General features: G+C 35.7%; 1 protein-coding gene across 1 annotated transcript in view; it reads right to left on the minus strand.

Moving 5' to 3' along the window:
• IL1RAPL2 (interleukin 1 receptor accessory protein like 2) overlaps window positions 1-12,390 on the minus strand; it is a 610,196-nt gene that overhangs the window by 589,478 nt on the left and 8,328 nt on the right. Inside the window, 1 exon segment of the mRNA XM_023757470.1 lies at window positions 4,884-4,892. Coding sequence (XP_023613238.1) covers window positions 4,884-4,892 — 9 coding nt within the window.

A 12,390-nucleotide genomic window follows, 5' to 3' on the forward strand; every position in this document is an offset into this window, starting at 1 on the left:
TATGACTAGAAGTATAGTCATTTCTGCTCTGCCTCTATGGCCAGTTCATAAACCAGATATTCCAAAGGTTGTTTAATTTTGCCATTGATATCTAAGCCAACATGTACTTTTATAGGATACGCACCAAAAAAATAGATCAACATACACAAGATACCTATTAACTTACATAGCTTTTGACAGTGTTTACTGAGATATTTCAGGGGTCCAATTCTGGCATCCTACAAAGGACAAATCCTAGTAGAAAGTGGTTAGCCTAGATTAATTTTATCCATTGTAAAGGAGCTTCCACATTGAATTTTATCATAAGGATACTTTGTATACACCATTACCTTTCCCTACCCTAGTGTACATGGACTCCAGAAAATATCAACCACAAAAAAGAAAACTGGAAAGTGTGAAGGAGAAATCAGAAACAACCTGGTAAGACTTAGAAGGTCAAATGGTTTATTTCTTGGTGAGACACATCAGAACCATTTCTGTTCTAAACATCAAGGGGTACCTGCTGTTGAACATACAAAGTGCCAAGGGTATTTTAAAACCAAGTATTTTTAAAGTCAAGTGATAAAAATCCTGACAGATGGGATTAGCATGAGAATCAATAATTTAATGTTGGTCTCAAAGCATTGTTAGTATTCATACTACTTAGTACTCATTGAAATTTCACAAAATGCTAGGTATCATACAAATGTGGATGAAAGGGGCCACATGCTAACCTGACAAGCTCAGGAAAGGCCTGTATGGCAGTCTTGCAAACTCAGAGACCTAAAGTAACCACAAAGGATGGTCTGAAATTAAGCTTTAAATAAAAGTAGTTATGGTGGGTAGTTATGGCCGGTATCTTCAATGACAAGGTCAAACTTTACCTTAACTGAGCCTATCTGTCTTTTTGTATCTATAATCACATATCCTTGAAATATCTGGGTAACTTGTAACTTCCCTTTTTCTGGACCCCTTGGGGGCACAACCTAATGTGCCTGAGCGCAAGGACAGATACCACAAATTCCTTCATTGTTATCATGTTAATTGTTCCTGCACCCATCTAAGTATGTGTCTATAAATTTACCTTTTATCCAATTTCGGAGGTTTTCCTGCTTTGCTTTCTCCCACCTCTCTAGTCTATCATCAATGGATTTAAAGTAACCCACCTACGTCCTACCTTTGATTGCAATGTATAAAAATAGAGGAAAACCCGCCATTCTCAGGAACACTATCCCAATCTGTTGAGATATTGCTTTCTGGCAATTATCGACAGTTTGGCTCAAAAAACTCACAAAAATTCTTTACAGGTTAGAATGTTTTTTACGTTAACACAAAGTATAGGAGGGCACATTGCTGCTGCCCATTAGGTTTATAAGTTAAGTTAATCAAAATAACTACTACTTGGATTTCTAGTAAATATAATTACTGGCAAGTACTTCTGACTATGCCCATGCCCGTGTCATCTGAGAAGGTTGTTATCAAATCACCCCCATTCTGATGTTCAGATGCAAACCAATCATTCAATGTAGATTGTGAGCTATTACTTTTCTGTCTTCCTTAGTATAGGTTCCTAGAACATAAACACATAAGATATGCCTAGTTGGAATCAAATGTAAGAACATTTCAATCTCTTGTTAGATATTTGACAGCCTTTTAAAAACCCATAAAGCTAAAGGAGCCAGATTTTTTTAAAGTCTCAGGCAAGAAGATAAAGTTTGGTTCAATAGAATCAACAATAGAAGTAGATAGAATGTCCAATGCCCTGAAAGAAATTATCCCAAATGTATTTGGCCCTGTGGAGAAAACAAAGAAGACTAAATAAGTGATCAATAAAATGTAGTGATTTCTTAACAAAACACCAAATTCAAACCAAGATCCACTGGGTTCACCTTGCTCTGTGAACTTGGGTAAGTTACGTAACATCTCTTAGTCTCAGTTTCCTCAACTGAAAAATGAGAATAAGAAGTACTTTATGGTGTTTCCATTGGAGGTTGGAAAATGAAGTTCTTTTACTTATACAACCATGAGCAAAAATGTTTATCATTTTCAGTTGGAATGATTGCAATACCTGATATTTCCAGGATGTTGTAACTATTAAAATAAAGTATATAAAACACATAATACACCTCATATTAGGACGCTCTTCCCTCCACCCCCTGGTGGACACATTGTGTTATATAGAGATTTTGCAACTTAGAAATCCACACATGAAACCTATATGTTAATGTTGACCAATGTCACCCTAATAAAATTTAATTAAAAAACAAACAAAAAACCCCCACATAATACAGCATCTGCTACATAATATATATTTAATATATTGTAGTTAGAATTGTTATTACTGCTAGGATTACTTATGTATATTTTAACAAATAATCATTATAATGTATATGTAATATAGTAATTATGAACAGTAACATATATAATAACAATACACTGGCAGCAATGGGTTAAGATATGCCACGGAGTTAGGAGAACTACTTGATAGAAAAGCATTTAGAAGAGGTCAGTTGGGTGACAGGCCTAGTACCAGAGAGCCACGAAGTTCTGAAGAGATCAAAAAGATCTACTGACCACCCAGCTGGCATGGATCAGTGGTTGGGCATCAACCTATGAACCAGGAAGCCATGGTTCAATTCCCAGTCAGGGCACATGCCCAGGTTGTGGGCTTGATCTCCAGTGGGGGGCATGCAGGAGGCAGCCAATCAATGATTCTGTCTTACCATTGGTGTTTCTATCTCTTTCTCCCTCTCTCTTCATCTCTAAAATCAATAAAAATATATTTTAATTATATATATATATATATATATATATATATATATATATATATATATCCCTCCTGCCACACCAGCAGGACCCAAACTGACTCCCGCTGCACAGACTTCTGCCGTGCTGCAAGACCCATTAATGCATCTCCTGGTGATCGGTCGTTTGGTCATTCCAGTGTTATGGCTTTATGGCCACTGGCCTTTTATAATATAGATATATATACCGACCTAGGTGCAAAATAAATGAATCAAGAGAAAGCTGATAAAGCAGAAAAAAATTTCCAGGTACCATGAGTACTACCTACTAGACAAAATTCAGAACCTTCAAGGTCAAATTGTTACTAAAAGTTCCACTAAGCCTTCTTTGAGTTTCTTAAACAAATAACATCTATAATAATGACTAAACATCTAGGCAAGGTTTCCTGGGACCAAAGACAAGAGATATTTCTATGTGTCTCCTCGCCTACCCCTCTAAAGTTTAAACTATATAGGCCATGCCATCAGAATCTTCAATATAATGGGAAGGAGCTAAGGGCAAGGAACCCACACTGGGGATGGCTGATGGGTTGAAAGAGTAAAAAGGATGGTTTCAGTCATCTCTTATGTTTACCCACAAACAACCTTAGGCTAGAGCTCTGCATGGATTTGCTCTTACTCTGATCTTTTGCATGTAAAAGACTGCTGACAAATTGCTTGTTGACCAATAAACAAGTACTAGTATGAAGTCCCTGATGATGACCAAGATCTCTGGACAAAGTCAGAGACAAGGCCTGCTGTCTCTGTCCCTGACCTGGGGGAGGTGTGATCAAGACTGTCTGACAGTCTGAGACTCAGGTAGATTTTTATTAGTTGTGTAATTCAACCCTGGCATAGTTCTCACTAGCAATCTTACATTATTTAGATTTTATTTTGAAAAATGCCCCCAGGCCAGTTCTATTTAAAATGTTTTCTGCAACAAAGACCTAAAAATGTTACATTTCTTTCATTAGGTACAATTAGAGCTATGCCACTCTGAGAAGGCAACTGAAGAGTGTGAACGAATGGTGACTATAGTTTTTCCTGAGCTCCCTTCTTATCCTGAGGATGAGTTGTACATTTAGACTCAATATGAGCAAAGGGACTTTGTGGTGATATTGCATTGATACCTTAGATATTTTCAAGATACCTTAGTAATATTTCAAATACTTCCATATATCTTATTTTACTTAATTCTGTGAGCAATCCTGGAAAATGTGTAGGGTAAGTATTATCTACATTTTGCAGAGTGCAAGATAGACAAAGGAAGGATAAATAACTTAGATTAGCTCATATAGATGGTTAGTGTATGAGAGCCAAAGATTTGGCTGTTAGCCCCTGGCTAGTCTCAGATCTTGATGGGTTAACAGCCAAATTAACTCATAGGTATCCAAAACAACTTATAGAGGCTCATAGAAATAGATACAGTTTGTAAAGATAACATTTAAAGAATAATGTTAATATGTACAGCACAGAAGGATTTTTAGTAAGCTCTTATTGGTTTTAGAGAGAGGAAGGAAGAGGGAGAGAGAGAAACATCAATGTGAGAGAGAAACAGATTGACTGCCTCCTGCATGCACCTGCAGCAAACCCAGACCTGGGATCGAGCCCCCAACCTGAACATATGCCCTGACTGGGAATCGAACCGGTGATTTTCAGTGCAGTGGATGCTGCTCATCCAACTGAGCCACACCAGCCAGGGCCAGCACAGAAGAATTTGCTAATTTATAAATAAACTTCACTTTATTTTCCAAAAATTTAATGTTAGCTACTTTAGGTCATAAATTATACTTTTTTCCAGAAGTATTTCTGAGGGAAAATGTTGATGATTCTTGGGTTATAAGAGGGGAAAAGTAAGACCCAGGATTTAAGACATATATGAAAAATCCAGATGCCCCTTTCTAACTCCCATTTATAAAAAAAGGTTTATACTATAAAACCTAACATTTTATTTCAGAATTTGTGTGTATGTGAATTTGTTATATCACCAGAACTAATCTATTAAAAAGAAACTAAATTAATTAGGGACTTTTTCACATATAAAAGCAGACGCCAAGATAAAATGATTTAGGATATAGTTGAAATTTTTCTAAATGGTTGCTTTAGTTGTCTTATCCTTACTTCAAAACACTTTCCTTGCAAATTTCAGAACCATCTAGTGATGAGTAAACTAAAACCAATTTTGCTTTCTGACATTTTGTAAATGTGATTTGACTGTATTTCATAGCTATCAATTAATCAATCACCTTCCTTGGATGATATTGTCTTCCTCAAACCATAAGAACTATGAACTGATATTATAGAAAATTCAGGGAAGAGACACAAATGAATAATCTCAGACCCTAAGCCCAGCTGGTGTTGCTCAGTGGTTGAGCGTTGACCTATGAATCAGGAGGTCTTGGTTCGATTCCCAGTCAGGGCACATGCCCAGGTCTTGGGCTTGATCTCCAGTAGGGGGCATGCAGGAGACAGCCAATCAATGATACTTGCTCATCACTGATGTTTCTATCTTTCTCTCCCTTCTTCTCTGAAATCAATATATATATATATATCCCTTTGATAAACTCTATTACTTGAGAATCAATACAAAAAGAAAATTTCATTGAAAAATATATTTGATCTTGTTGGAAAGGAGACTTTTGGGTGAGTGCAGAAATAAGGACATATAACTAAATACATAGTGTTAATGTTTTTAAAGACTAAGAGGAGAAAAAAGAGAGATGACACAGTTACTAATATGAGTCTCATAGATTCAGAGAACAAACTGATGGTCGCCAGATAGAAGGGAGTTGGGAGCTGGGTGAAAATGTAAAGGGATTAAGAAGTACAAATTGACAATTACAAAAGTCACAGGGATGTATAGTACAGCATAGGGAATATAGTCAATATTGTAATAACTATGCATGTTGTCAGATAGGTACTAGACTTATAGGAGCCATCATTTTATAAATTATATAAATATCTAACCACAATGCTGTACACCAGAAACTAATATAATATTGTATGTCAACTGTAATTGAAAAAAATAAAAAGAAATAAAATAAATGAAAGAGGAAATATTACTATAGGTCACATAGATATCAAAAAAAGATAATAAAGCAATACTATGAACAATTCTATGACCACAAAAGGGATAAGCTAGATAACATATTCCTTAAAAGGCACAATCTGCCAAAACTCATGCAAGAAGAAACAGATAATATGGAATAGGCCTATAGCCATTAAAGAAATTGAATCAATAATTAATAACCTTCCAAAATAGAAAGCACCAGACCCAGATAGATTCACTGGTGGTTTTTATCAAGTATTTAAGGAAGAACGTATATCAATTCTCTGCAATCTCTTTCAGAAGACAGAAGCAGCAAGAATACTTCCTAACTCATTCTATGAGGCCAGCATTACCCTAATACCAAAACCTAAAACATTACAAAAATAACATAATTACATATCAATATCTCTCATTAACATAAATGCAAAATCCCCAGCAAAATAGTAACAAATCAAGTCTAGTAATGTATGAAAATAATTATATACCATAATCAAGTGGGATTTATCCCAAGTATGGAAGGCTGATTCAATATTAAAAAATCAATGAGTGCAATCCATCACATCAACAAGCTAAAAAAGAAAGCTCACAGGATATCAGTAGATATGGGAAAATCATTTGACAAATTCCAGCACTCACTCATAATAAAAACTCAGTAAACTAGGAATACAGAGGAAATGCCTCAACTTGATAAAGAATATCTACCAAAAGCCTACAGCTAACATCACACTTAGTGGTGAGAAATTAGAAAGAAGCTTCCCACTGGGATCAGGAAAAAGACAAGGCCATCCTCTCTCACCACTCCTTTTCAAGATCATACTGGAAGTATTAGCTAATGCAATAGATAAGAAAATGAAATAAAAATATACAGATTCAGAAGGAAGAAATAAAAGCATCTTTGACCACAAATGACATGACTGTCTATGTAGAAAACCTGAAAGAATTGACCAAAAATATCCTAGAACTAATAAGCAAATATAGCAAGTTTGTAGGACATCAAGTTAATACACAAAAGTCAATTTATTTGCATTATGCCAGCAATGAATAAGCTTTTAATTTGAAATTAAAAACAATACCATTTATATTAGAAACCTCAAAATAAAATACTTAGGTATAAACCTCAAAATAAAATACTTAGGTATATTTCTATCAAAATATGTACTATATATATATATATATATATATATATAGAGAGAGAGAGAGAGAGAGAGAGAAAGAGAGAACATTACCTGACTTCAAGACTTACTGTAAAACTACAGTATTTAAAACAATCTGGTATTAATGAGACACTTGACAATAGATGCATAGAACAGAATATTGATCCTGGAAATAGAACCACACAAATATAATCAACTGCTCTTTGACAAAGAAAAAAACACAGGACTATAGAGCAAATATGTTTTTTCAAGAAATTATGCTGAAACAGTTGGACCACATGCAGAAAATGAATCTAGACACAAATCTTACACCCATCACAAAAGGTATCTCAAAATGGATCACAGACCTAAATGTAAAATGTAAAACTATAAAACTCCTAGAAGACAATATAGGAGAAAACTTAAATGATCTTGGATATGGCAATTATTTTTTAAATTAAAACACTAAAGGCACAATGCATGAAAGAAATAATTGATAAGCTGGACTTCATTAAAAACTTCTGCTCTCTAAAAGACAATGTCAAGAGAACTAGAAGACAATCCACAGACTGGGAAAAAATATTTACAGAACACATCTGACAAAGGTTATCCAAAATATATGAAAAAAATATCTTAAAATTTAATAAGAAATTAAATAATCCAATTTAAAAATGGGCCAAAAACTTGATATATACTTCATCAAAGAAAATATACAGATTGAAAATAAGCATGTGAAAAGTTGTATGTTATATATCACCAGGGAAATGCAAATTAAAACAGCAATGAGATATTATTGCATACTTATTAGAATGCCCCAAATCCAGAACACTGACAACACCAAATGCTGGTGAGGATGTGGAGAAACAGGAATTCTTATTCATTACTGGTGGGAATTAAAAATGTTACAGCCACTTTGGAAGATAGTTTGGCAGTTTCTTATAAAACTAAACACTCTTACTATATGATCGAGTATTCATGTTGTTTGGTATCTATTCAAAGGAATGGAAAGATCATGTCCACACAAAAACCTGCTCATAGATGTTTAGAGCAGATATATTCACTATTGCCAAGTCTTGGAAGCAACCAAGATGTAATTCAGTAGGTAAATAAAGAAACTGTAGTACATCCAGACAATGGAATAGTATTAAATGCAAAAAATAAATGAGCTACAATGCCATGAAAATATGTGGAGAACCTTAAATACATCTAATAGGCAAAAGAAACCAATCTGAAAAAGCTATATATGATGTTCTGAAAAAGGCAAACCTATGGAGACAGCAAAGGATTAGCGGTTACCAATGGCTGGGGTGGGGGCAGGGATGAATAGGTAGAGCACAGAAGATTTTTAGAGCAATGAAAGTATTCTGTATCATAGTATAATGATGGATACATGTCACTATACATTTGTCCAAATAAAAAGAATGTACAATAAAAAAAGAAACTCTTAACAAAATGAACAAGGATCAAAGCTCTGACAAATTTTCTAATATCTACATTAATAAAATAGTAACATGCAAAATGGTGTCACTCCACTATGCCCACCAGCCAATCAGAGCAACTATGCAAATTAACCCAACAAAGATGGCAGTAAATTTGCATACACAGGCGCTGAGTGAAGACAGAACACTACTGCAGATAGTGGCGGCCACGAAGCTGGAGCTAGCAGGAGGCTTGGGTTGCTCATGGAGATGGAGGAAGCCAAGCTTCCCGCCAGCCCTGGACTCTGGACTCCGCTCATGGAGTGGCTCGAGGCCTGGGTCACCAGGAGCAAACCAGGCTTCCAGCCCGCCCTGGGCTCCACTCAAGGAGGGGCTGGGGGCCTGGGCTCCGCTCAAGGAGTGGCTGGCTTCCAGCCAGCCTTGGCCTCCGCTTGAGGAGCTGGGGGGAATAAAAGGAGGGGCTGGGAGCAGCCAGAGCAGAGAAGCCTACCCTCACTGCCACGGCTGGACCTAAGGCCTGGGTCCCGGGTGCCGGAGGAAAACCAGTGCTGGCAGCCAGGGGAAGGAAGGCCTATTGCGCGAATCTTCGTGCATGGGCGTCTAGTAATTTTATAAAGAGCCACAACCTTTTAGATGCACTCAAATGACATCTATTGAGCATCTGCTATGTGCCATACTGTATATTGTAAAAAATATGTAAACTTAATTCAATCATTAAAATATCTGTGCTACAATAATAAATTAGGAGAACACAGGATCTTTTGAAAAACACACTTTTGAACTTTTTAGTCTTTAAGTAATCATATTTAGAGTTATGAAGAGTTCAGGTTTTTCTTTCATTTTCTTTGTTTTATCAAAGAATGCCATCTTTCATGAATAATATCTCTAATCTATAAGAATGCCAATATTAAAGATTTTTAGTTTATGTACTTTTTCCCATTAGACAGAAACCAAGGTAGTAAACAAATAAAAGTTTATTGGAGGCATGAGCAAAGAACAATTAACTGCTTTTCTCTCCTGTTGACATGAATATGTAACCTTTGGCATAACATTGATAATCTCCAATCCAGGATTATTCCAACACAATTTCTTTCTGGTTCATGATGCAGTTGGATAAAAGGTCAATCCAGTGACTTCAACTGAACTGGACATGAGTAGCTCACTGCTTTAGAATGTGGCTTTTGGAGTCAGAGAGGCTTGGGTTCAGATCCAGGCTCTATTATGTGCTAACTATAAATCTTTGGAGAGGTCACTGAGGTATGTGGTTTTTTTCACCTATAATGTAAGCATAATAAAAAGAGTTATCCTTGTTGGGTTGTTGTATTACATGTGTTAAGAACCTTGAGGGTCTGAGATTTTACCATACTGCAAGCTAACACATTAGCCTGCAAGTTTCATGAGTGTTGTTAGAAGACAAGAAACTCCTGGGTCACAGAATGGACAGTTAATTATTCACAGCAATGGAAGTAGCCAGAGTATCAGCATTTGTGGTGCCTTCCCAAATCAAACTCCTACAAGACAACATTAAAGGGCCAGATGACATCTGCATAAGCAGTGAATTGCATTACAGGAGAAGAATCCCAAACTTAGGAAGCACAAATCTTTTAATAAGTCATAATCATGCCAGTCCTTTGCTCAAAAGGGAGATACTACCTATATTTTCTAGTGCTGTAAGCAATCTTGCCCTTTTCTCTGGTGGGAGACACTATTTCTAGACTCTAATATTGTTCTCTGTACATACCTCCTTGAAAAGATAATTTTGGACAAGGAATAGTCAGTTCCTCTGCTCATAAAACATGCAGAAATCTAAAAAAACTCATAGAGATCTCCCAGCAATGAGTTGGTTCATTTAAAGCACTTAGCACAGTACCAAGAATATAGTAAGTACTCAATAAAAATTAACCCCCTTAACATCATGACCACTAATCCACTAACTCCCAAGCAAACTGTAAAGTAAATCAAGATGTTATGCTTTATTGTTGTTTAAAAAAGTGTAGCCAATGGATGAGGTTATAGTAGAAATTATATATATATATATATATATATTCTAAAATAAAATTTTATCACCCAAATAAAATTTTCCTTGAATTCAAAACAAACTATAATTTATTTGAGGGGTTCAGCATTTAAGTCACAAGAAAAAAGTTTATAAATATTATCATCCATTCATAGATTACTGGGGATTATGGATCTTCCAGGAGTAAATTCAAGTCATCAATATCAAGGAAAGGAATTATAACCTGCCATTTAAGGGTACAGTACCTAGTTCCAAATCTGTCTGCAAGTGACTGAGATGTGGGCAAAAATAAGGGGACAATCAAGGTAAAGTCAAAAGATTACCTTCCACCACCATCATGCACACTATAGTATGAGTGATCCCTACTTTATTGTTTGGTTGAAAGCAATTTTAAGAGAATCAATTTTCTATACATCATACCATAACCAAATAATTTTTCTGTGAAGAGACCAGATGTTTCAATGAAAAATACAAACAAAAACCTCCTCCAGAAAGAACTCCCCACTCCTGAATTTCACTCACTCTAATAACTACTTCATACTTCCTCACTGCTTCTTATTTCGATTACATTGGTATTTTTTAACTGCCAATATGTTGTTTCATAATTATTCCCTGTAGCATTTAGAAGTTTTGCTTTATTGCAGGAGTTACATTGCAAGTTCTTTGAAATCACTGAGGTTTCTTTACATATAATTATCTTCCTCCCCATACAGTAGTAGCCAGAGTATTCTCCCTGTCTTCATTTGAAAAGTGTATTAGTCAATTGTCCCCATAACAAGTTGTCACATACTATGCTTCCATGATCTATTCTTGGACCCCCATGCCAATCCACCATAGCTGTTACTCTCAGAGATCTTGAAAGACTTGTCAACATTCAAAATTTCTGTATGCTGCTCTAACTTCACTCTATAACCCACTATCATCTTGTTGCTGTTCCATCATTCTATTGAATTTCTAACACTAGACTGACTAAGAATATCTTATTATCCACATCTAATAACCCTTATCCTATCTGACCTCTACCAGTATGTATGACTTGGAACTTTTAACCCCTTTAACTTTCTGAATATCTCCTTACTTCTAAACACTCTCCTCATGATGTCTACTTCTCTAACATCTTATTATAACTGTATTACTAGCTTCTCTTCCTCAACCTATCCTCAAAATGTTGGGCATCTTCCCCCAGGCCTCAGGATTCCTTCCTTTGTTTTGTGTGTTTGGGTTTTTCTTCTCCCCACACCCACCTTCATCTACAGCAATTTTGTTCAAGCACTAGGTTCCAACAACAAACTAAGTGCTGAAAACATCCAAGTCTATAATAATTTTCTTAGGTTCTGTACTCTTGCCTATGTTCCAGCTCAGAATCATCTAACTTTGATTCTATATGACTGTCATAAAGGCAAATATAGGTCCGTTCTTCTTCCTATAACATCTATCATGATTAGAGACAACACTAGTCACACCACCTAGTTTTTCTAGGAAGATTCCTCAAAATCATGGTCTATTCTACTTCCCCATACTTATTCTTCATATAAACTTGGTTAACAAGTCTTCATAATTCTATTTTAAAATTATCCACTTATCTGATATCTCACCTAGGTACTGCCACATTTAAAGTATTAATCATGGTTTGTTTGTTTGTTGACTGGCTAACACCAGGTAGACAGCAGGCTTATGGGCAAGCACAGGCTCATGTCTGGTACCCAGGTAAGGACAGCAGAAATTAAAGAAACACCTTTACAAAATAAGTTTGGTTTCTTTTCTTCTAAAAAGCAATAGAAATATTAACTTAATCATCAACATTTATTTTTTTATTTTTTTAATATTTATATATATATTAATTTTGTTTTATTGCTTAAAATATTACAGAGTGGTACATATGTCTCCTTTTTCCCCCTTGACCTCCCCCCGGCCTCCCCTACCCCCCAGTGTCTTGTGTCAATTGGTTATGCTTATATGCATGCATACAAGTCCTTTGGTTGATCTCTTA

Source organism: Myotis lucifugus, unplaced genomic scaffold, assembly GCF_000147115.1.
Source record: "Myotis lucifugus unplaced genomic scaffold, Myoluc2.0 scaffold_2, whole genome shotgun sequence".
NCBI classification, from domain to species: Eukaryota; Metazoa; Chordata; class Mammalia; order Chiroptera; family Vespertilionidae; genus Myotis; species Myotis lucifugus.